The sequence below is a fragment of the Lingula anatina genome, chromosome 3 (genome assembly GCF_051362555.1).
Source record: "Lingula anatina isolate TDL-2025a chromosome 3, LinAna3.0, whole genome shotgun sequence".
Lineage (NCBI taxonomy): Eukaryota > Metazoa > Brachiopoda > Lingulata > Lingulida > Lingulidae > Lingula > Lingula anatina.
Window position 1 is genome coordinate 4,941,916 of NC_141769.1, and position 21,355 is coordinate 4,963,270.

At 34.1% G+C, this 21,355-nt stretch overlaps 3 protein-coding genes across 5 annotated transcripts; 2 read left to right on the plus strand and 1 right to left on the minus strand.

Moving 5' to 3' along the window:
• The first annotated feature begins 1,987 nt into the window (after positions 1-1,987).
• Positions 1,988-4,960, plus strand: LOC147762806 (galactose-3-O-sulfotransferase 3-like). The gene is made up of 2 exons (XM_087007780.1): positions 1,988-2,599; positions 2,836-4,960. Exons 1-2 carry the CDS (start codon positions 2,442-2,444, stop codon positions 3,839-3,841), a joined length of 1,164 nt encoding a protein of 387 aa, XP_086863906.1. The 5' UTR covers positions 1,988-2,441; the 3' UTR covers positions 3,842-4,960.
• A 143-nt stretch (positions 4,961-5,103) lies between these two features.
• Positions 5,104-12,626, plus strand: LOC106180746 (uncharacterized). The gene is made up of 10 exons (XM_013564846.2): positions 5,104-5,228; positions 6,184-6,386; positions 6,729-6,900; positions 9,652-9,754; positions 10,000-10,232; positions 10,479-10,525; positions 10,688-10,793; positions 11,050-11,230; positions 11,607-11,675; positions 11,886-12,626. Exons 2-8 carry the CDS (start codon positions 6,202-6,204, stop codon positions 11,164-11,166), a joined length of 963 nt encoding a protein of 320 aa, XP_013420300.1. The 5' UTR covers positions 5,104-5,228; positions 6,184-6,201; the 3' UTR covers positions 11,167-11,230; positions 11,607-11,675; positions 11,886-12,626.
• LOC106180745 (protein odr-4 homolog) lies at positions 12,101-21,326 on the minus strand. 3 transcript variants are annotated; one of them, XM_013564845.2, is made up of 12 exons: positions 21,038-21,321; positions 20,508-20,657; positions 19,983-20,078; positions 19,633-19,739; positions 16,678-16,714; positions 16,159-16,296; positions 15,789-15,968; positions 15,333-15,452; positions 14,959-15,043; positions 14,522-14,704; positions 14,130-14,222; positions 12,101-13,619 (listed from the first exon to the last, which is right to left on the minus strand). In XM_013564845.2, exons 1-12 carry the CDS (start codon positions 21,134-21,136, stop codon positions 13,603-13,605), a joined length of 1,305 nt encoding a protein of 434 aa, XP_013420299.2. In that variant the 5' UTR covers positions 21,137-21,321; the 3' UTR covers positions 12,101-13,602. The 3 variants fall into 3 exon arrangements, 2 of the variants coding, with proteins under 2 accessions (XP_013420299.2, XP_013420298.2); XM_013564844.2 differs by having other exon boundaries at positions 12,101-13,586; positions 21,038-21,316; XR_015333346.1 differs by lacking the exon at positions 12,101-13,619 and having other exon boundaries at positions 14,125-14,222; positions 14,945-15,043; positions 21,038-21,326.
• Between the last annotated feature and the right edge of the window lie 29 nt (positions 21,327-21,355).

Sequence of the window (21,355 nt, forward strand, 5' to 3'; positions counted from 1 at the left end):
TATAATCATATAATCGTTGAACCCCTTGTGGATTGAACCAATCTTTACTACGTGTATACCTTTTATTGCCAATTTAACCGTATAAAATCCATACAAGATCATTTCAAGAAGTTCATTGCCAGAAACTGAAAATTTCAATGTGGCAATTTATCGAGTAAAAGTATATTTAACTTCATATGCAAATTCGTTCGCTTTTTCCGGCATTGTAACACTCAACATTTGAGTTTCCTTTTTTATCCCCAAATTACCAATACCTGGCAAGTCGAAAACGTAATTTGATCGAGGGAACTTGTATTAATTAACTTCAATCGTATTCGTGCAGTAAAGTAATCCGAGGTGCGTTTGACCTTCAATTTAATTCTTGTATTTTCTATTTTATTGTTACGCTCCTTACTCTGTCTTTTCTTTCCCGTCCATCTTATATTTTATTATTATTATTATTATTATTATTATTATTATTATTATTATTATTTTGTGTTTTTCTGTCTCTTCGTTGAGGTTTTTTCAATTGGCTCCCAGGTATTTGGGCTATATGAGGGAACTCCTTTCACTGATAAAGGTACTGTATTTCATCGTTTCTCCTGGCTCTACCTCGTAAACCCTTCTCGATTTCAAATTATTCATCTGTTGTGCGAGGTTAATCCACATGATATTTGTTTTCGTTTTCTCCCCTTTCTTTATTTTGTGACTCTAAAATTCTAAAACTCTTTGTTACTCTAAAACTCTCATTTGAGTAAATATTTCATTTGTAATTCGTTATCTTCTACACCGTTTAAACCAGGGGTTTCATTAATTTTCCTGTCGTACCCCATTTTCAATCGATTAACGTGTACGATGTTTTCACTATAAATGCATGATTGCCACAAGGATTATTTTGCATTAACATGTGTCAGCATATCAAATAAAGTGAATGGACCATGGGAAAGTCGTGCCAACTGTTTGGTACATCCTCTTGGTACTGTTACCCTGAGCGTCAGAGGAACGTAAAAGCTAGCTTGCTAAATATACCTTGTGGTGGAGTCGCTTTTATTGGTATTGCTACTATGGGTTATATATGAAATCAAGATCGAGCTGGCAATACCGGAATCTAGAACCTAGGGTAGGTACTGTTGGATTGTAAACAAATACACTATCGCCTACTTGACATTTCACGTTCTCAGATTTTCGATCGTACAGTTGTGTATTCTCTCGTTTGTCGTCTTTTATTTTCGTGGGCAATCTTTTTAGCAACGCTCAATTTTTTAATCATATTTCATTGACGGAGGTTTTTTACAGGGGGCGGAAAGGCTACATCAATTGATAATCTTGCCTCTTTGCGTATAAAAATAATGGGCTTGTCATTAAACTAGCATTCGGTTCACAATTAAAGCTGAATTTACAAACGAGTCCCAATCTTTTTTTGATTCTTTGAGACATACATGTAATTTGACAAAGTTTTCATGATCATACAGTTTATTTACTCTTATTGACAATTTGTAATTGGATGATATAAACTGCTTTGAATTTTTTATATAGGCCTACCTGCGTACTTATATGTACATGTAGATTGTCTGTTGACTGCATATCATCCTTCCAGTTACATGCCAAAATACTCGTGGAAATAGAATTTGTCTTCATTCATAAACAATTTAACTGGAAGCATTTCCAGTGCCTGACATAACACCACTTAACTTTGCAAGGCTGCTATTTGATGAAAAAATATGTAGGCGTACGGTGCCCAAATCACTATTAAGTTTTAGAGGTATTAATTTCCTCTCAGACAAAGAAATGGAATTATGTACATGTATCAAAACTTCCTCTCTGAGGAACGCTAGATTGGTTCGGTTTTCATGAGGAAAGTTTTCGGCAGTTTTCACAACAAGGTCTTTAGCTAATCTCTTCCGAACTTTCTGCCGAAATCAAACACAATATATATATATATATATATATATATATATATATATATATATATATATATATATATCGCTCTCGCTTTAACAGAAAACCTGACATGCTTCCAAGCACGTATGTGACGGCAGCGAAGTTTTCGGGTCCATTATTACGCACAGTTCTTCCTCTTTCGGGCTAAGGAGTGCTCCTATTCTAAGATAGATATCGTTCACTGTATGTTGTTACAAAAACAGATCAAGGCACGTTCCAAAATATTCATATACTAATTCAATCATTTGAAACAAACGACAGCAGATTAGCGTGACAAACGAAATGATACCTTGATAGTGATGCATATGCAAATGATAATTTAGTGCCGGTGTTGAATGAATGCAAGTCCTAGGAATGAATTCCGGGCTCCCGTGTGATTAGTGCAGGTTACGGTTAGTTGGAGTATTGGGGTTAGCATATGCAAGTGCCAAAAATTATCTGTCATGCTGGTAATCAAAATTCTGAGCAGCTGTTGCTGAAGATACACGCAGTTTCATAGGTGTGTCAACAACAAAAGGAAAATGACTCTGCACAGACGTATGAGGCTTGTTTTTTGGTCTTTAATTCTTGTCTGTTCCGTCATTTTTCTAATTTTGTATTTTCTACTCAAAGTACCGAACAATCTACAAGGGAATACAAGGGAAATTGCACGATCAGATGTGAAAACCTGCCGCAGTGGGTACGTATTTATGATAGATAATAATGTTATACGTTTTGAAAATATAAATGTTTTTTCATCAGATTTTTTTCCGTATCATCAAGGTATGCAAAATGAACCAAAGCCGTCCACAGAATTACGTGCACGTTTTGGGATATTTTTAATTAAGGGCGAAAAAAGAAACTCGATTTGTTTGCAAAGGAAACTTAAATTTTCTGGTGGTTATTTTTTCATGGTATTTTGCGGTACTTTCCTAGGGTAATGAACAGCAGCCAGTTGGCCCGCTACGAGGAGGCGTATAAAGCATGGAGGGCCAAACTCCCAAGAAGAAACGCTACATTCAACTGCACGCCAAAGAACCACGTTCTATTTCGCAAAGTTCACAAATGTGGTTCTACGACGCATGCCAGTATTTTTTTACGCTATGCTTTCATGAATAAACTCCAAGTTGTCCCATTTGGCTCTAAAGTGTCCGCTGGTAAGAAATACGACATCATGGCTCATCACTGCGGTTTTGACGAAGCTCATTTCAGAAAGACAATGCCTAAGGACGTTTTTAAGATCGGTCTGGTTAGAGAACCGTTTTCTAAGTTTAAATCTGCGTTCTTTTATTATCAAAGGAGACTTGAATCAACCTTGCCGTTTTCTAGTGACAACCATATGAAAGAATTTCTCATCAATTACGACAAATGGAGCAAATCCTTTAAGATTCCTCCTGGGATGAAGAGAAACAGTATGTCTCAAGAAATGGGGATGTATCACGAAAGTTTAAGGGACAATAAAACAAATCTGAAAGCGTTTTTGAATAAGCTGTCGAACTATTACGATTTTGTTGTAATTCTGGACAAAACGGACGAGGGTCTCGTTTTACTTCGACGTCGCCTGTGTTGGGATTTAAGAGACATTATCTACAGGAGAAAACTTACGGGAAAATACAATGCAGAGAGATTCGTTGACGGCGAACTTATTGCCAGACATAAGACTTCTGATAGCGTAGACTTTGCTCTTTACGATTATTTCAAGAACAAATTAATAAGAGAAATAGGAAAACAGGGGAAGGACTTTTATGTGGAATTGAAATATTTCAAAGAGTTGAATGGACAAATAACAGAATTCTGTGCCCGACCTAAACCTGTAAGTGGCACTTCAATTTTGGAAGTTGAACCTTCACCGTGGTCGGCAGGATTTACTGTGGACGATTGTTTTTGCTCACTCATGACTGATATTATTAAATTTAAACATTACATGAATGTGGGAAAATAAAGTTGTCCCATTTGGCTCTAAAGTGTCCGCTGGTAAGAAATACGACATCATGGCTCATCACTGCGGTTTTGACGAAGCCCATTTCAGAAAGACGATGCCTAAGGACGTTTTTAAGATTGGTCTGGTTAGAGAACCCTTTTCTAAGTTTAAATCTGCGTACTTTTATTATCAAAGGAGACTTGAATCAACCTTACCGTTTTCTAGTGACTACCACCTGAAAGAATTTCTCATCAATTACGACAAATGGAGCAAATCCTTTAAGATTCCTCCTGGGATGAAGAGAAACAGTATGTCTCAAGAAATGGGGATGTATCACGAAAGTTTAAGGGACAATAAAACAAATCTGAAAGCGTTTTTGAATAAACTGTCGAACTATTACGATTTTGTTGTAATTCTGGACAAAACGGACGAGGGTCTCGTTTTACTTCGACGTCGCCTGTGTTGGGATTTAAGAGACATTATCTACAGGAGAAAACTTACGGGAAAATACAGTGCAGAGAACTTCGTTGACGGTGAGCTTATTGCCAGACATAAGACTTCTGATAGCGTAGACTTTGCACTTTACGATTATTTCAAGAACAAATTAATAAAAGAAATAGGAAAACAGGAGAATGACTTTTATATGGAGTTGAAATATTTCAGAGAGTTGAATGGACAAACAACAAAATTCTGTGCCCGACCTAAACCTGTAAGGGGCACTTCAATTTTGGAAGTTGAACCTTCGCCGTGGTCGGCAGGATTTACTGTGGACGATTGTTTTTGCTCTCTCATGACTGATATTATAAAATTTAAACATTACATGAATGTGGAAAAATAAAAAATACGCTTGGTGTATAATCATTGTCTGTGCTATCTTTATCTTGAACATTTTCATGAACTAAATGAGACCTTAAATGACCATCAATTATATCGAATTCTAAAACAAAACTCAAAACTCATTTATTTCATTGATTCGTACAGACGAATTGAGGATATGAATGCTTCCTATACCTAATTCTGTTTTGCTATTGTTTTAAAGATTAACATGAACGTGCTATCAAAGATACATATTACTTTAGGCTAATAAAAATATGCCCAAGCCCAATATTATTATTTGCAATAAAAAGTGTGATGTCTTTGGTGAATGTGCAATTTCCAAATTTTAACATATATTAGAAATAAATCTGAACAGTGGTACATAATTTCTATGCATTTTTTTCCTAGATGACCGCGATTATACAGTAAGAAGCTATAATTAGGGTAGGGTAGGGTAATTATGAAGAAAATCAACAGGTGCTTTCTGATGCAAGACTTGATGCTAAAGGTGAAGTCTTCATTGTCATCGAATGGTATCGGTGGCGAGTTGTTTTCCATTTGATTAAGGCGGTACGATCTCAAATCTCAGCAGGTAGGGGCCTACATTGTACTGTATACATTATTGGGGCTAAAATTTCGTCAATTGTTACAATATATACCTTTGCATCGTGGTATTATGCGAGGTTGTTTCCTGTAATTTGTAGTTTATGGTGTAATTGATGATAAATTGTATTGAATGACAGTTACTGGTACACGTAGTACATTGTACATGAGCATATTTGCTGGCCAGTTTATGATAAATTAATTGAGTGATGCGCTTAATCCAAGTATGTTTCACATCTGGCTTTAGAGAGAATGGCGAATGTGATCTTAAAATGACAGTGTCAGTGAACAAAATAGATAAATAAAATAAATAGAAAATAAATAAATAAATACTGTACATGTAGGTATATAAACCAATGGGAGGTCCAGGATGTTGGTGGTGGTGGTGGTGGTGGTGGTGTGTGTGTGTGTGTGTGTGTGTGGGGGGGGGGGGGGGGGGAGGAGTGGGCTCATATCCATCACCCCTTAAAGGGATAACAACTGTTCCAACGATATCCATATTTCACAATAAATACATTGTAAATAACTCATAGAAATACAATAAATTCTATTTTTACCCCGAAAATGGCGGTTAACACAATTATTTTGGAATTTCTGCTTGCCGTCACATCACCTGACCTCCATAGATGGCTACACTCTGTAATTATCTCTTAAGAAATTATTACAAAAAACCAAACTTTTTAGAAAAAAAAATATGGACTAATTATGAATTATGTGGGAATGGATTCCTTTACCATATTGGTAAGCATGGGGAAATTGTTCTTTACCCCAGGAAAATTCATATTTTGGCCAAAATGAACAGTTGTTATCCCTTTAAACTTTGAAGGTACATGTACCCACTACACCTTCACCTCCCTCATTGTGTCATGAGTGAAACCAGGCAAATTAACAAATTTTCTACACACTATTTTCCTGTAAATTAAATTTAACCATTTATTTATCAGATAACATGTTCCACCAGAATGTCATACTCCTCAGAATTTGATAGTATATCTGAGACTGATCAGGGATCACTTGAGGAGCATTCGGGCAGTGAGTCAACTGTGAAGGAGAGTCCTAGTACAAGTATCTCCCTGCCTAGTGGTGATGGTACCCTGTCCACTGAGGAATCCATTCAGACTGTGATAGAAACTCCTGTTACTCCTCAGTAAGCTACTGTATATTTTATAAGGTTAATAATATAGCGTATACCGTACCAGATGTCAAGAACAATAAACCTGGATGTGGTGTTTTTTCACATAAATGAATGAGAGAGACTGTGGCAGACTGTGCCGTAAATTTTCAACTTACTGGCCAATCAGATCTCCAGTTTCCTAAAATCTACAGGTCCAAATCTGAACCTAGAATGGTGTCTGACCATTTTATTAGTAGGTATTACATGAAGCATATAATGAAACATTGTCTAGTATCTTGAGCAGATTTTCCGATCCTAGAGTGTATGAGTTATGAAAACATCTTAAATATACATGATTATTTGATTTTTTTGTAGCCAAACTAGACAGTCAGTTGCCAGTAGACCATATGGGACACCTTTCACAGATTCACCCGCTGCCAATTACCAGGATGAAACTTTTGAAACTCTCTCTCCCACCTACAGCAGTGGAAAGTATACCAGCTCGTTTGAGTCGCCTGGGGCTGGTTTTCAGACTCCTGATGTCCTGGTACATCTATGGGCTCATTCCCAATAAAAATATCTTTCTACATTGAGTGATCCAACTCTGCGGTGAATGCAATCAGTTTAACAGACTAACACGTCTCCTGTTCTTTCCATCGTACTCATATAATCACCAGTGATCCGTATTCTACTCAGAGACATTTAATCTGTTAATTGAATTGCATTCAGTGAGAGTTGGATTGATTTACGTAGAATGATAGTTTCATTTGGAATGAATCTTAATACTTCATTTTTTGGTGCAACGCCAAGTTTTTTTTTTATTGCTAAATAGATTATGTTTTTATGTACAGACACAGATGTGTCTGTACATATTGCCATCACCTGCGTCTGTCGTCGCCGATGGCGATGGCGATGGCGATGCCGATGACGATGCCGATGGCGATGCCGGCGCCGTGCACTTTCCTTGTAAACACGATAAGTGGAGGGCAGTTTTACTTTTTGGCTTTATATTTACAGAGCTGATGAATATTCATAAAACGCAGGTCAAGTTCGAAAATCAGCATGATCGGGCCATTATTGTAGAAGTTATGCTGTTTTTTTACTTTTCAGCATATTTTTCACATTTCCTCAGATTCAATTCTTAGGCATGTTAACAGTCTCATTATTAAACTAATAAGATACGTAAAAGTTTTTGTTTGACATTTCCTGCATCTTTACAATATTGTTAGTTGATTTTGTAAAAGTGATGGTAAACTTGTTATCGTGTATTGTGTAATAAAGTTTCAAAAATGGAAATAAACTCATATCATTGCAGTTTGTCAGATTCAATCATTCACTATGTTCAGAATGGAAGAAATTGGACATTTAACACTGCTCTATTGATATTTTTCCCATCTCATCAATTTTCTTAGTTGATCATATAAAAATGGCAGTAAACTGTTAATTTTGTTTTATGTTAAAAATTGTTAAAAATGGAAAAAAAAAAACATTTTAGAACAGTGCTGTCTTGTTTACATTTTGGCATTTTCAAGTTGTGACTTTGAAGTTCCATGGGCCTGAAGACCTTTGCTAGTCAAATTTTCTGAATATCCATGATACTAGTATTTTATTATTAAAAATTGATGGTCATTATGATGTTAAACATTATGTAATATTGCATCAAAATTTGAAAAAAAACTATTTTGGGCACTGCTCCCATGATGACCATTTAAGAAAAACCATGTCACTTACTGTTCTCAAACAGTACAGTAAATATATATAGATGTGTCTGTACATATTGCCATCACCTGCGTCTGTCGTCCCCGTCATCGCCGGTGCCGGCGCCGTGCACTTTCATTGTAAACATGATAAGTGGAAGGCAGTTTTACTTTTTGGCTTTATATTTACAGAGCTGATGAATATTCATAAAACGCAGGTCAAGTTTGAAAATCAGCATGATCGGGCCATTATTGTAGAAGTTATGCTTTATTTTTCACTTTTCAGCATATATGCAACACTGTAAACACTTTCCAAGGAAAACCATAGGCCTGTTGTCATGAAACTCACAGGAGTAATCTATCTTACTAAAACGCAGGTCAAGTTAGAAAATCGGCATGATCAGTCCACTATTTTAGTAGTTATGCTTTTTTTTCACTTTTCAGCATATATGCAACACTGTAAACACAATATAAGAAAAACAGATAGGCCAATTGTCATTAAACTCACAGGAGTGGTCAATAGGCCAATTGTCATTAAACTCACAGGAGTGGTCAATCCTGCTAAAACACAGGTTGAGTTAAAAGATCAGCATAATCGGGCCATTATTTTAGAAGTTATGTTGTTTTTTCACATTTCCTCAGATTCAATTCTTAGGCATGTTAACAGTTTCATTGTTTAATTAATAAGATATTAAAAGTGTTTGTTTGACATTCCCTGCATCTTTACAACATTGTTAGTTGATTTTGTAAAAATGATGGTTAAATTGTTATCGTGTATTGTGTAATAAAGTTTCAAAAATGGAAATAAATTCAATCATTCACTATGTTCAGAATCTCAGAATGGAAGAAATTGGACATTTAACACTGCTCTATTGATATTTTTCCCATCTCATCAATTTTTTTAGTTGATTATATAAAAATAGCAGTAAACTGTTAATTTTGTTTTATGTTTAAAAATGTTAAAAATGGAAAAAAAGCGTTTCAGAACAGTGCTGTCTTGTTTACATTTTGGCATTTTCAAGTTGTGACTTTTAAGTTCCATGGGCCTAATATTTTATTATTAAAAATTGATGGTCATTATGCTGTTAACCATTATGTAATATTGCATCAGAATAGAAGAAAACACAATTTTGGGTGCTGCTGCCATGATGACCATTATGGGAAAACCATGTTACTTATGATTGCCAAACTTTCAAAAAAGAAATACAGGACTAAAATGCAGCTGGAGTTGGAAAAGCAGTCTAATTGACTTCTTTTTCTGGAAGTTATACATTTTCAAAGTGTGAACTTGAACTCCCATGGGCCTTATGCTTGTTACACATTTTACTTACATTGGTATTACCTGTTAAGCACAATTAAAATTTGATGTTGAATTTGCAGTTTAACATAATGTACTTTTGCATCAGAATTGACAGTAGCCTATTTTGTTATTTCCTGCTTTTTGTCTGTACATTTGACAGCTTTGCTGCCTTGTTCAGTATTTAGAATAAATGATTACTATTTTTAAGCTGAAATGAATTATTGTTAAAATTTTTGTATAATAATGTTAATGCATGTATATTTGCATACAGTCTAGTAAATAAAATTGTATTACTTTTCAGGATCTATCTGGCAAAGAAGCCAGACAAGACTTTTTAGTGAGAAAATTGGAACTCCTTCAGATGAAACCCAGAAAAGACAAAGGCAGTTCGTCTAAGCAGAAAGGTGTAATATTTGCTGTAGCCATCACCCTTTAAATTGTTACAGTAGAAAAATGATGTACTAATATATTTGCTACCTTGGTACAGTTTTTCAGTAAATTTTATACTCACTGCATTCAGTATTTGACTCGTAATTTGTGTCAAATGAGTTAGGGGAGAGGTTATAATGTTTTTGAACACTTACATGTTGTGTAGTCTAAACAATTTTTCTTTTTTTTTTTACATGATCAATCTGTTTTAAATTAATAGATGTGGGATTAGGCAGGTCGGGAAGGTCCTTTATAAACAAGAAAGTGAAGCTTCTAAAACAGTATACAAAAGAAGGACAGACAAAAGCAGGACAGACACCTGGTACTTGTGCTACTTCAGAAAAGTTGGAATTCAGAGATGAGAATCCAGGAGCAGCTGGTGACATAACAGTTCCATTTGGTTCTGCCTTGCAGAGACTGAAGATGGACAATTTTATGCATGATTTGAAGCAGGTAGTATATCACCAAAAATAAATAAATAAAAGAAAAAAAAACAAGTAGATGTTAATTTAGGAAATGCCTTGTACTAAATAGTGGGTAATTTACTAGTAGGTGTGTTCACAGTCAGTAATGAATTATCTTCATTAGCATTGTTATATTATTCTTTAAGTTTTTAATGCCATTCTTCAAAAATATTGAACTAGTTTTCTATTGCTGCTCAAATAAATATTGTTTTATGATTGAAAAAATCTTTTTTAGGCTTCCTCAGCTGAAATTCATGATGTTAACACATGTCAGGCATGTCTGTGAGTATCTCTTTCCCCATACTTCCCTCCCTCCGTCTTTCTCTTTTTCAAGCTCACATTTGTGTTTTAAAATCTAATGTAATACAGCACAATGCAATACAATTGCAAGAACTATGTAATTGCAAAATCCTAATTCAACCTAATTTATTTTTTATACATTAGGAAACATAATGAAGAAGCTTCGAGGATCGAATTTTTAAAACAAAAACTGTCCATTGTTCACAATAAAGCAGTACAAGAAAAACTAGAGGAGCATTTGTATTTGAGGGTAAACAAGAATTGCAATGGGCATTGTAACTGACAAAGAATTAAATTGTTTTTCTCAGGTGTACTGATATGAGTGAGTTGCCTACTTGTGTCCACAGCATGTATATCAGCAGAAAATATTAAAATTATTAATTTAAAACATAACTAAGCTCAGAATGATGGATGTGATAACAAAATGACATCACTATTGTTTATTCAATAGAAAATACATCAACACCTAACAATCAAAAAACTTTTTTCCTATTTATTTGTTCTAGGATCCTCTGACCCTGATAGGCAATATTATGAAAGACCTTCCCACATTACAAGATAACCCAGAAGATATATGGGCCAGACTTAACGAGCCATTTGCAGAGCAGAAGGAAAACACCTGAAGACTTTATCCAGTCTAGTTACAGCTTCTTGGCATAATCATTACTGTCTTTATATGATACTGATGTGAGGAAATAAATAAGCCATTAGTTTAACATAGCATAATGCTGATTCTTCCTTAATGGCCATAACTATAAAGAAAAGAAAACATTTTTGTTGTTGCTTTTCAGTTTATGTAATTGTAAATAAACTGAAAAACAACAAAAATGAAGATATGCTGTTTTGGGGGATATTTAATTGTTTTCTATATATTGTGGAAAGGATATTTAACAAAGGTTAAATAGTGATCTGATAGGAAAAAGTAGTTTTGATACTTTTTAGTACTCGAGAAGCACCATTCTTCTGGGTCACAGCATGTGAATATTTCACTGCTTTACTGCAGTGTTCACTTCTTATTGGCCTTTAGTTAGGGACATTAACTTGCATGCCCTTTCTTTTTCAGATTATTTATGTTTTGGTTATCCACTGTGAAGGCAGAAGAAAAACGTTTTCAATCTTACTTTTTTGTAAGGTAAGATGTTGATTGTAAGAAAATTGAAAGAAACTGAGTCAAGTTGTGTGTAAAGTACCAGAGATTTTACAACTGTGGCATGGTACCTGTTGTGGAGTGTTGTATCTGACCTTTTGAGAATAAATCCAGTATTTCTTCCGTACATAATGAGATAGGTAGGTAGATAGATGTGAAATGATTTAAATGTTTTATCTTTAAATTTTATTGTAGGTGCCAGTGCTTACAGGTTGTGATCCTCAAGTTACCTCTTCATCCAATGAACACGAAAATTACTCTCGGCTGTGGCATTTTCTGCTCTTCAACCTCTGATTGAAAATCCAAAATTGAGAGTAATTAAGTGCTGTTTACATTCAGTGGAGAGAACCATCAGTTGAGCATGGATACCAAGGGGAACTAGACAGCAAATATAATATAAAAAAGGCACATTAATTTTGTCTCATTCTTTTATTTTTAATTCTTATCTATATTTCCACATCATTCCCTTCCCAGAAGAGTGTACACACATTAAAAGTTTTGAACAGTTCAAAAGTATCTGTTAGACAGATTAACCAATAATTTAAATTTTCCATCTTTCCAATTAGCATGAAGTTTATACATGGTAGAAGTGAATGTTTTTACATTGTTTGGCACATTTGGGATGGTTGGTCCCAGAAAAAATCCTACGTAAGTCTGATTTCAAGTGATAGTTATCACTTACTATGGATCAAGTTTATGAACAGCCATGTGTGGCCCCTGTCAAAAGAACATCATCAAGCCGTACAGGTTGTTGGGTGTTTGTAGACCTGTTATTTTTGTTCCAAAGTAACTATACTGTCACTAAACTTCACTTCAATTAGTATATAGAAATCCTTGGATCCATGAACATTTTTATACCATAGATAATACTAATAGACCTTTTTGTAATATCAGCAATATGCTGAAATGAGTAATAAATGTGTGTATTGAACAAAATGCTGTTTTCTTCTTGTTCTTTCAAATACAACAAATAAATCCAAAGCCCCTTTGTTTCCACAAGATATACAATTAAGATGCATCAACATGATGGTACTCTCATTACAGGCACAAAGAAAATATTCAAAACATCCAAACTAACACTTTACATGTTTAGATCCATATCAGCAACTGATAACCATAGCAAAACTGACATCAATAAGTCAAGTCTTGAAAATTGATCTTAATCCAATAACAAATCTATCTGGCAAAATAATTGTTTAATATAGTATGAAACTTGGAACGAAAATGCCCCCTATCCCTGAAAATAATTAATAAAATTTCATAAATATATTATGCCATGATGAAAGTCACCAAAATAAAAACTGGTCTTATCAAAACAAGAAGTCTGTTATTTGTCGAATCATTTTCTTGTGTTCTCCTTGTGGCCTTTAATATGATTCACTAATTCCATCAGCACTTAATATTAACAGTATGTAACAAAAACAATTTAGGAACCAACTGACCCAAAGCAGAAATAATAGCTAATAACTGAAAAGACTCACATGATTAGCTTCAATTATAATGGGGTTAACCTGGTTTTGATGTCCACTTAAATCCCAGCATTTTTTAACAATTTTCCAACCAACATCATTCCTGTTAGACCATCAGGGCAATGCCCCATTCCTAGTTCTGCTCCAAATGCTAAATAAAAACATCCACATCCTTGTAACATAAATGTAAAGATATAAAAAATATTTCATTTCCCTTGAAAAATGCTTAGTTCTGACAAGCATCAGTGTGTTATATAAACCCTCTCCAGATATGGCGCAAACACTGAATCAACACAATAATCCATGTCCCCTCTGGCTCCACAATAAATATTCATATCCTGAGAAAGTTCTTTATATCATTCCTGCTGAAAGTATAGGTATGATACAACCACTCCAATGATGGCCACTACCCCACTGATGGCCACTCCTGAAATGTGGAACATTCAAAGAATTAAACAGCCTGTGAGGACACCTTCACAGACCATCAGTTCAACAATTATATGACATAAATCACTACTGTTTGCTCCTCATTCATGTATTACACACCAGGTCTTATGGCATTAATTGTGTTGAAACGATATTTCTCAAAATTAATGCCTGTGTCTTCTCCGGGTCATTCCAAGTTTTTAACAATTCAATAACAAGTTTTGCATTTTTTTAAAAATAAATGTTAATAACATTATCAAAGTAACACTGCTGTCTTTCTAAATTAGTGGCTACTATAAAACAAGGCCTTTGTTATATGCATTTTAGTGACGGGTAAAAACTGCAGAAGACTTTGCCAAAACTTGTGGAGCAGATTTTTCTATTTTGGCATCAGTCAGAATTTAAAGATTGCCTTGAATCTTCATCTAACTCCAATAAAATTTTCAGTTCCAAAGTGTTAAGAGTTAAATCATAGGTGTTTACTGTATCTTACAGCTATAGACTCAAATCACCTGGACAGATTGAACTAGTTGTCACTACTCACCTATGACTGAATTCTGTGAACTAGCTTTATGTTCTGTAAATGAACCAGACACAGTCCTACGCCTCTTCTCTGGTTTTACCAGTTCATTCTCCTCTGAAATGTTCAAATAAATACAAAATAATAACTAACATTCTATATACACAATAAATATTGAGTAAATGTTTGGTTGAGGACTTTCTTTTGCTCCACCTCCTCCCCCCCCCCCCTTTTTTTTGAGAGGATGGAAATTGATGATTTTCAGATTCTTAACAGATACCAACCATTTTGATAAAAAGGCCTGAAATCCAAACTGAAAATAATTCTGATTCTTGCTGATTCAGTATGCCAATATTCCCTTGCACCCCTGAACACAAGTCAATACAATACTTCCAACTAATTTTTCATAAAAATACCTGGAATTCTCTCAAAGTCCAACTCCACTTGCTCATCTGTCAGATGAAGTTCCATTAATTCAGAGTTCCTGTCAATCACATCCTGAAGTTTCTCATCTTGAAATATGTAGTCACACATTGTGAGTGGGGTGGAGCCAAGCTTTGTGAATATCCGCACTGGGGTCTCGTATAGAATTTTAGGATCTGAAAGCAATAAATATAACTGGGGTTTCTATAAGAATTTGGGAATCAATTTCATTTAGATTAAAATAGAGTAGATAGGCAAAATTTCCAACATGAAAATCAATGACAATAACAATAACAATTACAACAGTAGTCTGTGTGGTTATTTTTTATTTTAAGAAATGAACAACATTATTCTTTCACTAATGAAAAATCTTTAAAACCAAGTCAATGTCAAAGTAGTTTCAGCAATCCACATACAAACTCTTGCTCACCCTGCTCCTCCTCACTCTGCAGTAGGTCTTCACAAAGTAAATCACACCTGGATATTAGACTCCGTATCAGGTCTGTCTTGATAGCCTGTGGAAAGACGGAGATGAAATACAAAATATTACTATTTCATAGACACAAAGATATTTTACATAACAGTCATCTTTAACTGCTCCTTGTTTGTAAATATAATTAAAGACATTCTTAATACTGTTGTGAGTCCTATGCTAGTTGTTATACCAAAACTGAATGTGCTTTACAGTATATTACTGAAAAAATATTCAGTAAAGATTTACATAGACATTCTACGAAACATGCAAGTTGTGACAACACAATGGGATGCGTTAGTTGTGACACCACAATAAGAAGTGCTCCCTACCTTCAGAGCATCCTCTACTGTCGCCTTGTGAGGTAGGAATGCTCTTCCAACTATACGACCCCTAATTAACATGGTGGCTCCACAGGAAGTCACAGTAGGCTCTGTTGTGCTGCCTGAAGACTGTAAATAAATAAATAGATAAATAAATAAATAAATAAATAAATGCCATCACACAGCAACACTGAAGGTTAAATTTAAAAAAATGTTCATTGGAATATTTCAGCAACATTAAAAAAATAAAGTAGTTTCTCAAACTGACTCAAGGAATTAAAACAATGAAATGAGTTTTTAAAAACTGCCATATTCATCCGTCTCTCTAAATTCCTTCAGTGTTTTAACATTTAAATGCAAAAGATAGAAATATTTAATAATAAAATACAGGCAAAATCTTTCATTTATCTATAAATCAGTCCAATAAAATTAAGATGCATATTTCACATTAACATTCAAACTCACCATTTGCATGAGTAAATCTACATTAAATTTTTTCATTGAAATATTAGCTGATGTTTTGTCTCTCTTTCCTTTCTTCTGTGTTTCTGAAGAAGTATCAAGCAGACGTTTTATATCGCAGAACTGACCATCGATAGTACCAAAAGAATTCCATATCCTATCACAGAATGGAGCCAGACCCATCTGAAACAATGCAAATATTTCTTAGTGAACTTATGACAGACAGCTCATTTAGTAACTTAATTCAGTGTGGTTAACTTTCCTGTGATAACAACAAATTCCCTATATTCCTTAAAGCATACATTGGGAACTTCTGAAAATATTTCATTTTTCAACTATTCCAAAGAAATCGTCCAAAATTTCAAAACCTTACATGAATTTGTTTCTCTAGGTCTGAACTCATTTTCTCAATCGGCACAGGAATGCTTGTATTCACTGACAGACTGGTTTCCACTCTGGACCAGCCATCAAGGAATGATGAAAACTTCCACTCAGCTGGCTTGGTTGTACACTGAAAACAGTCAGGGTTTAACATGGGTCATTTTTAAAAGAAATAAATGATGTTTCATTTGCAATACCAATCCTGGTTTAAACATCCATGGCTTTTAAAAGAAGCAGTACATCTTTCATTTGCAATGCCAAAGTTATTACACATGTCAATTTGGAAAAATATTAAGGTAAAATTTCACTCATGACAACCTTCTTAGCTGCATATTTCTACACCAGTTTACATTTTTTACTTTCATAAAATGTACCTGTGCATTTGATTAGAAATAACTTTCAGGTGTTTCTACCACCAAAGAGAGAAATATATTGCTTTTGCCCATTTATCTTAGCTGTATGTTTTCCACTGAATTCTAATCAAAATGTTCTTATACAGTAGTCTTTTTACCTTATGATCTGCCACATCAAAAGTTCTACATGTCAGTCTGTGGGGCACTGGTTAAGGAAATACAGCTGAACAAACTATACCAATGCATAAAGCCTTTTCCATATTGTGCAATACATGGTTTTGTTTCACACCATATTGAGAGACTGACAACTTGATGGCCTGGCTATTACATGGGAGATTCATCTAAACAGAGTTCTTGTGCTTGACGCAGGCACTTAACCAGATCAAGAAGTTGTAGAGACCTTCTTTACAACTTCTTGACCAGATCAATTCTCATTGGTCCAAACAACTTGAAGCGAACTTATGAAAAGAAGTAAACCCCCTTAGCATTATTACATTTTAAGACCAGTCAAAATGGTGGTAAACAGAAAAGTGAACCATATATTATGTGATAAGGACATTAAACATTTTTTTAAAACAGTGAAATTCATGAAGGTGGGAAGGTCAACCCCAATGATATTATAATCAGTTACATTTTACAACAGAGATACTTCAGCATTAAATACTTCCAAAAGAGCATATGGAAGTCCTTTCTTGAGTTGCATTTTATGTGTCCAATGTTGAAAAAAAAATGAACAAATTTAATCACAGAATAATATATTCTGAGTTCTTATTTTTATCTGTTTCACACAGTTAAGCTCATTTTTTGTTGCTTTATTATTAAAATACTTCAGTCAAATAATTCTCTTGGTACAATCCTGGCAAACTGAAACAAGGCAGCAAAGCTGTCAAATGTACAGACAAAAAGCAGGAAATAACTATGCACAAAATAGGCTACTGTCAATTCTGATGCAAAAGTACATTATGTTAAACTGCAAATTCAACATCAAATTTAAATTATGCTCAACAGGTAATACCAATGTAAGTAAAATGTGTAACAAGCATAAGGCTTCAGGCCCATGGCAGTTCAAGTTCACACTTTGAAAATGTATAACTTCCAGAAAAAGAAGCCAATTAGACTGCTTTTCCAACTCAGGCTGCATTTTAGTCCTGTATTTCTTTTCTGAACGTTTGGCAATCATCAGTAACATGGTTTTCCCATAATGGTCATCATGGCAGCAGCACCCAAAATTGTGTTTTCTTCTATTCTGATGCAATATTACATAGTGGTTAACAGCATAATGACCGTCAATTTTTAATAATAAAATATGCGTATCATGGATTTTCAGAAAATGTGACTAGCATGTGTCTTCAAGCCCATGGAACTTCAAAGTCACACCTTGAAAATGCCAATATGTGAAAAATTAAATTTTCACAAAAAAAACTGTTTAACTAGCAGAAAGAATTACCAAACAGACTGCATTGCCTACTGAAGCTGTATTTTAGTCCCATGTTTCTTTCCTGTAAGTTTGAGAACAGTAAGTGACATGATTTTTCTTAAATGGTCATCATGGAAGCAGTGCCCAAAATATTTTTTTCCAAATTTTGATGCAATATTACATAACGTTTAACAGCATAATGACCATCAATTTTTAATAATAAAATATTAGTATTATGGATATTCAGAAAATGTGACTAGCAAAGGTCTTCAGGCCCATGGAACTTCAAAGTCACAACTTGAAAATGCCAAAATGTAAACAAGACAGCACTGTTCTGAAATGTTTTTTTTTTTTCCATTTTTAACACTTTTTTAACATAAGACAAAATTAACAGTTTACTGCCATTTTTATATGATCAACTAAGAAAATTGATGAGATGTGAAAAATATCAATAAAACGGTGTCAAATGTCCAATTTCCTCCATTCTGAGTTTCTGAACATAGTGAATGATTGAATCTTACAAACTGCAGTGATATGAGTTTATTTCCATTTTTGAAACTTTATTACACAATACACGATATCAAGTTTACCATCATTTTTACAAAATCAACTAACAATGTTGTAAAGATGCAGGAAATGTCAAACAAACACTTTTACTTATCTTATTAATTAAATAATGAAACTGTTAACATGCCTAAAAATTGAATCTGAGGAAATGCGAAACAAGACAGCACTATTCTGAAATGGGTTTATTTCCATTTTTAACACTTTTTTAACATAAAACAAAATTAACAGTTTACTGCCATTTTTATATGATCAACTAAGAAAATTGATGAGATGTGAAAAATATCAATAGAACAGTGTCAAATGTCCAATTTCCTCCATTCTGAGTTTCTGAACATAGTGAATGATTGAATCTTACAAACTGCAATGATATGAGTTTATTTCCATTTTTGACACCTTATTACACAATACACGATTACAAGTTTACCATCATTTTTACATAATCAACTAACAATGTTGTAAAGATGCAGGAAATGTCAAACAAACACTTTTACGTATCTTATTAATTAAATAATGAGACTGTTAACATGCCTAAAAATTGAATCTGAGGAAATGTGAAAAAACAGCATAACTTATAAAATAATGGTCCGATTATGCTGATTTTCGAACTTGACCTGCGTTTTAGTAAGACTGATTACTCCTGTGAGTTTCATGACAACAGGCCTATGGGTTTTCCTTGAAATGTGTTAACAGTGTTGCATATATGCTGAAAAGTGAAAAAACAGCATAACTACTAAAATAGTGGCCCGATCATGCCGATTTTCGAACTTGATCTGCGTTTTAGTAAGATTGATTACTCCTGTGAGTTTCATGACAACAGGCCTATCAGTTTTCCTTGAAATGTGTTAACAGTGTTGCATATATGCTGAAAAGTGAAAAAACAGCATAAATTCTACAATAATGGCCCGATCATGCTGATTTTCGAACTTGACCTGTGTTTTATGAATATTCATCAGCTCTGTAAATATAAAGCCAAAAAGTAAAACTGTCTTCCACTTATGGTGTTAACGCTGAAAGTGCACGGCGACATGATCGGCGACGGCGACGGCGACGGCGACGACAGACGCAGGTGATGGCAATATGTACAGACACATCTGTGTCTGTACATAAAAAGGTTTGTGGAAAAGGATACTTTCTGGTTGTATTACATATCTGCAGTAGCACCCTGTCAGTGGTTGGGGGGTCCCTGTTGTAAAGATTCTGAGCTTTGCTGAGAGCTTTGTGAATTGCAAAAATAAGCTGAAAATATATGTAATTTTTTATCATAATCAAATAAATAAAATAAATTTTTCTTCTATCTGATACATAAAATAAAATTTTCAAAAGAGATAAAAGACAACTGTGTGCAATTTAAAGCTAATAGCAAGACAGTGCACATTCCAACACATGATGACATATTAAATTCATCAGATGCATACAATACTTGGCACTAACTAAGGAAACAATCCAAACAATTACTACAGTTATCATTAAGGCACAAACCTGTCTAAGTTTTGCCTGTGCTTTCTGCATCATGTCTGGAGGGGCCATGGCGAAGATTCCAATGACATCCATGCTCCCTGGTAACATACGAACGACCTGCAAATATTAGAAAAAGTCTCTAATTACATGATCATACTAATTCATTTGCTCATACAACTTTCAAAATACAACCAGTTAGCTGTATGAGGTTATAATATTTGGAGCTAAAGATCTTTAAAATGTTTCAAAGATAAATAAATGTAGAATTTATTCTTTTTTCATAAATTTATACAAACTACAACATAAAAATGCACAGGTGAATTCAAAATATACTTTTTTAATAGGTCTACCAAAAATTAACTGAGTAATTATCTTAATAACAATATCCAATTAAAAATTCTAAAATAAGCAAAGTTAATTTCAGGATTCTCATACTCTTTAATATATATATATATATATATATATATATATATATATATATATATATATATATATATCAAATACAAAATACAAAATACAAATTATCAAATACAAATTATCAGGCACCTGCTTTGCATGGGTCACAACCCAGTGTTCACTGGTCTTATCCAAAGGTGGCATAGAAGACTTTGTTTTTCTGGTCTCATCTTTGTCTTCTTCCTCCTCTGGAGGTGGCGTACGTGCCATATGTATTACATAGTCTCTCTGGCTGGTCAGCTGAACAAATAAAGGAATAAATTATAACAAAAACGAAATTGACAACATCTTTATATCATATATATCTGTATATCATAAATGTGATCCATGCTTTAATTGACCACATATATGCTTGTGTTTGCGTTTAGTATACTCAGTACTAGTATATTTTCACCTTTTAAATAAAAGTCACTTGAAAAAGGAAATCGTATTCAAGGCAATTTGAGAAAGTATACTTTGCTGATAGCATTATAGTCACTGACACTTTGCTGTAAGGTAATAAATACTAAACTAGTTAGAATAAACACTGCTGCAATGCTCAGCAGTGAATGTGCTGTACACAACAGTTAGCTACTTGTACTGTACAGTACATGTATGTTATGTACTACTAGTAATGTTACCTGACCAATAATCAATCCCACTAAACACTCCTGTTTTTCTCCATAAAGTTGCTGAATGTATTTTTCTAGCCTTTCCTCTGCAAGCACAGTTCTCCCCATTTTAAACTTGCAGTATTTCAACTTGATATTGTTCACACATAAGGTAACCCTCCGACACAGTCTCTTCAACGTGGAAAGAGAGTACGATCAAATCTCGTGGCGAGATCATGTGACCTAATTTGACAAACATTCATATCTCTTTGAAAAGAACAGCTATTAATACTCTCTTATGCTAAGATGCAAAGTTGCCATGTCAGAGAACATACCAGACCATTCAAA

Excerpts from the sequence above, each read along its gene's own strand:
- LOC147762806 (XM_087007780.1), top strand. The coding sequence starts at position 2,442 with ATGACTCTGCACAGACGTATGAGGCTTGTTTTTTGGTCTTTAATTCTT. Across the intron at positions 2,600-2,835 it reads GTGAAAACCTGCCGCAGTGG|GGTAATGAACAGCAGCCAGT; the intron begins GTACGTATTTAT and ends GTACTTTCCTAG.
- LOC106180746 (XM_013564846.2), top strand. The coding sequence starts at position 6,202 with ATGTCATACTCCTCAGAATTTGATAGTATATCTGAGACTGATCAGGGA. Across the intron at positions 9,755-9,999 it reads CAGTTCGTCTAAGCAGAAAG|ATGTGGGATTAGGCAGGTCG; the intron begins GTGTAATATTTG and ends TTAAATTAATAG. Across the intron at positions 10,794-11,049 it reads AGGAGCATTTGTATTTGAGG|GATCCTCTGACCCTGATAGG; the intron begins GTAAACAAGAAT and ends TATTTGTTCTAG.
- LOC106180745 (XM_013564844.2), bottom strand. The coding sequence starts at position 21,136 with ATGGGGAGAACTGTGCTTGCAGAGGAAAGGCTAGAAAAATACATTCAG. Across the intron at positions 15,969-16,158 it reads ACCTAGAGAAACAAATTCAT|ATGGGTCTGGCTCCATTCTG; the intron begins GTAAGGTTTTGA and ends GCATTGTTTCAG. Across the intron at positions 14,705-14,958 it reads GCAGAGTGAGGAGGAGCAGG|ATCCTAAAATTCTATACGAG; the intron begins GTGAGCAAGAGT and ends TATTGCTTTCAG.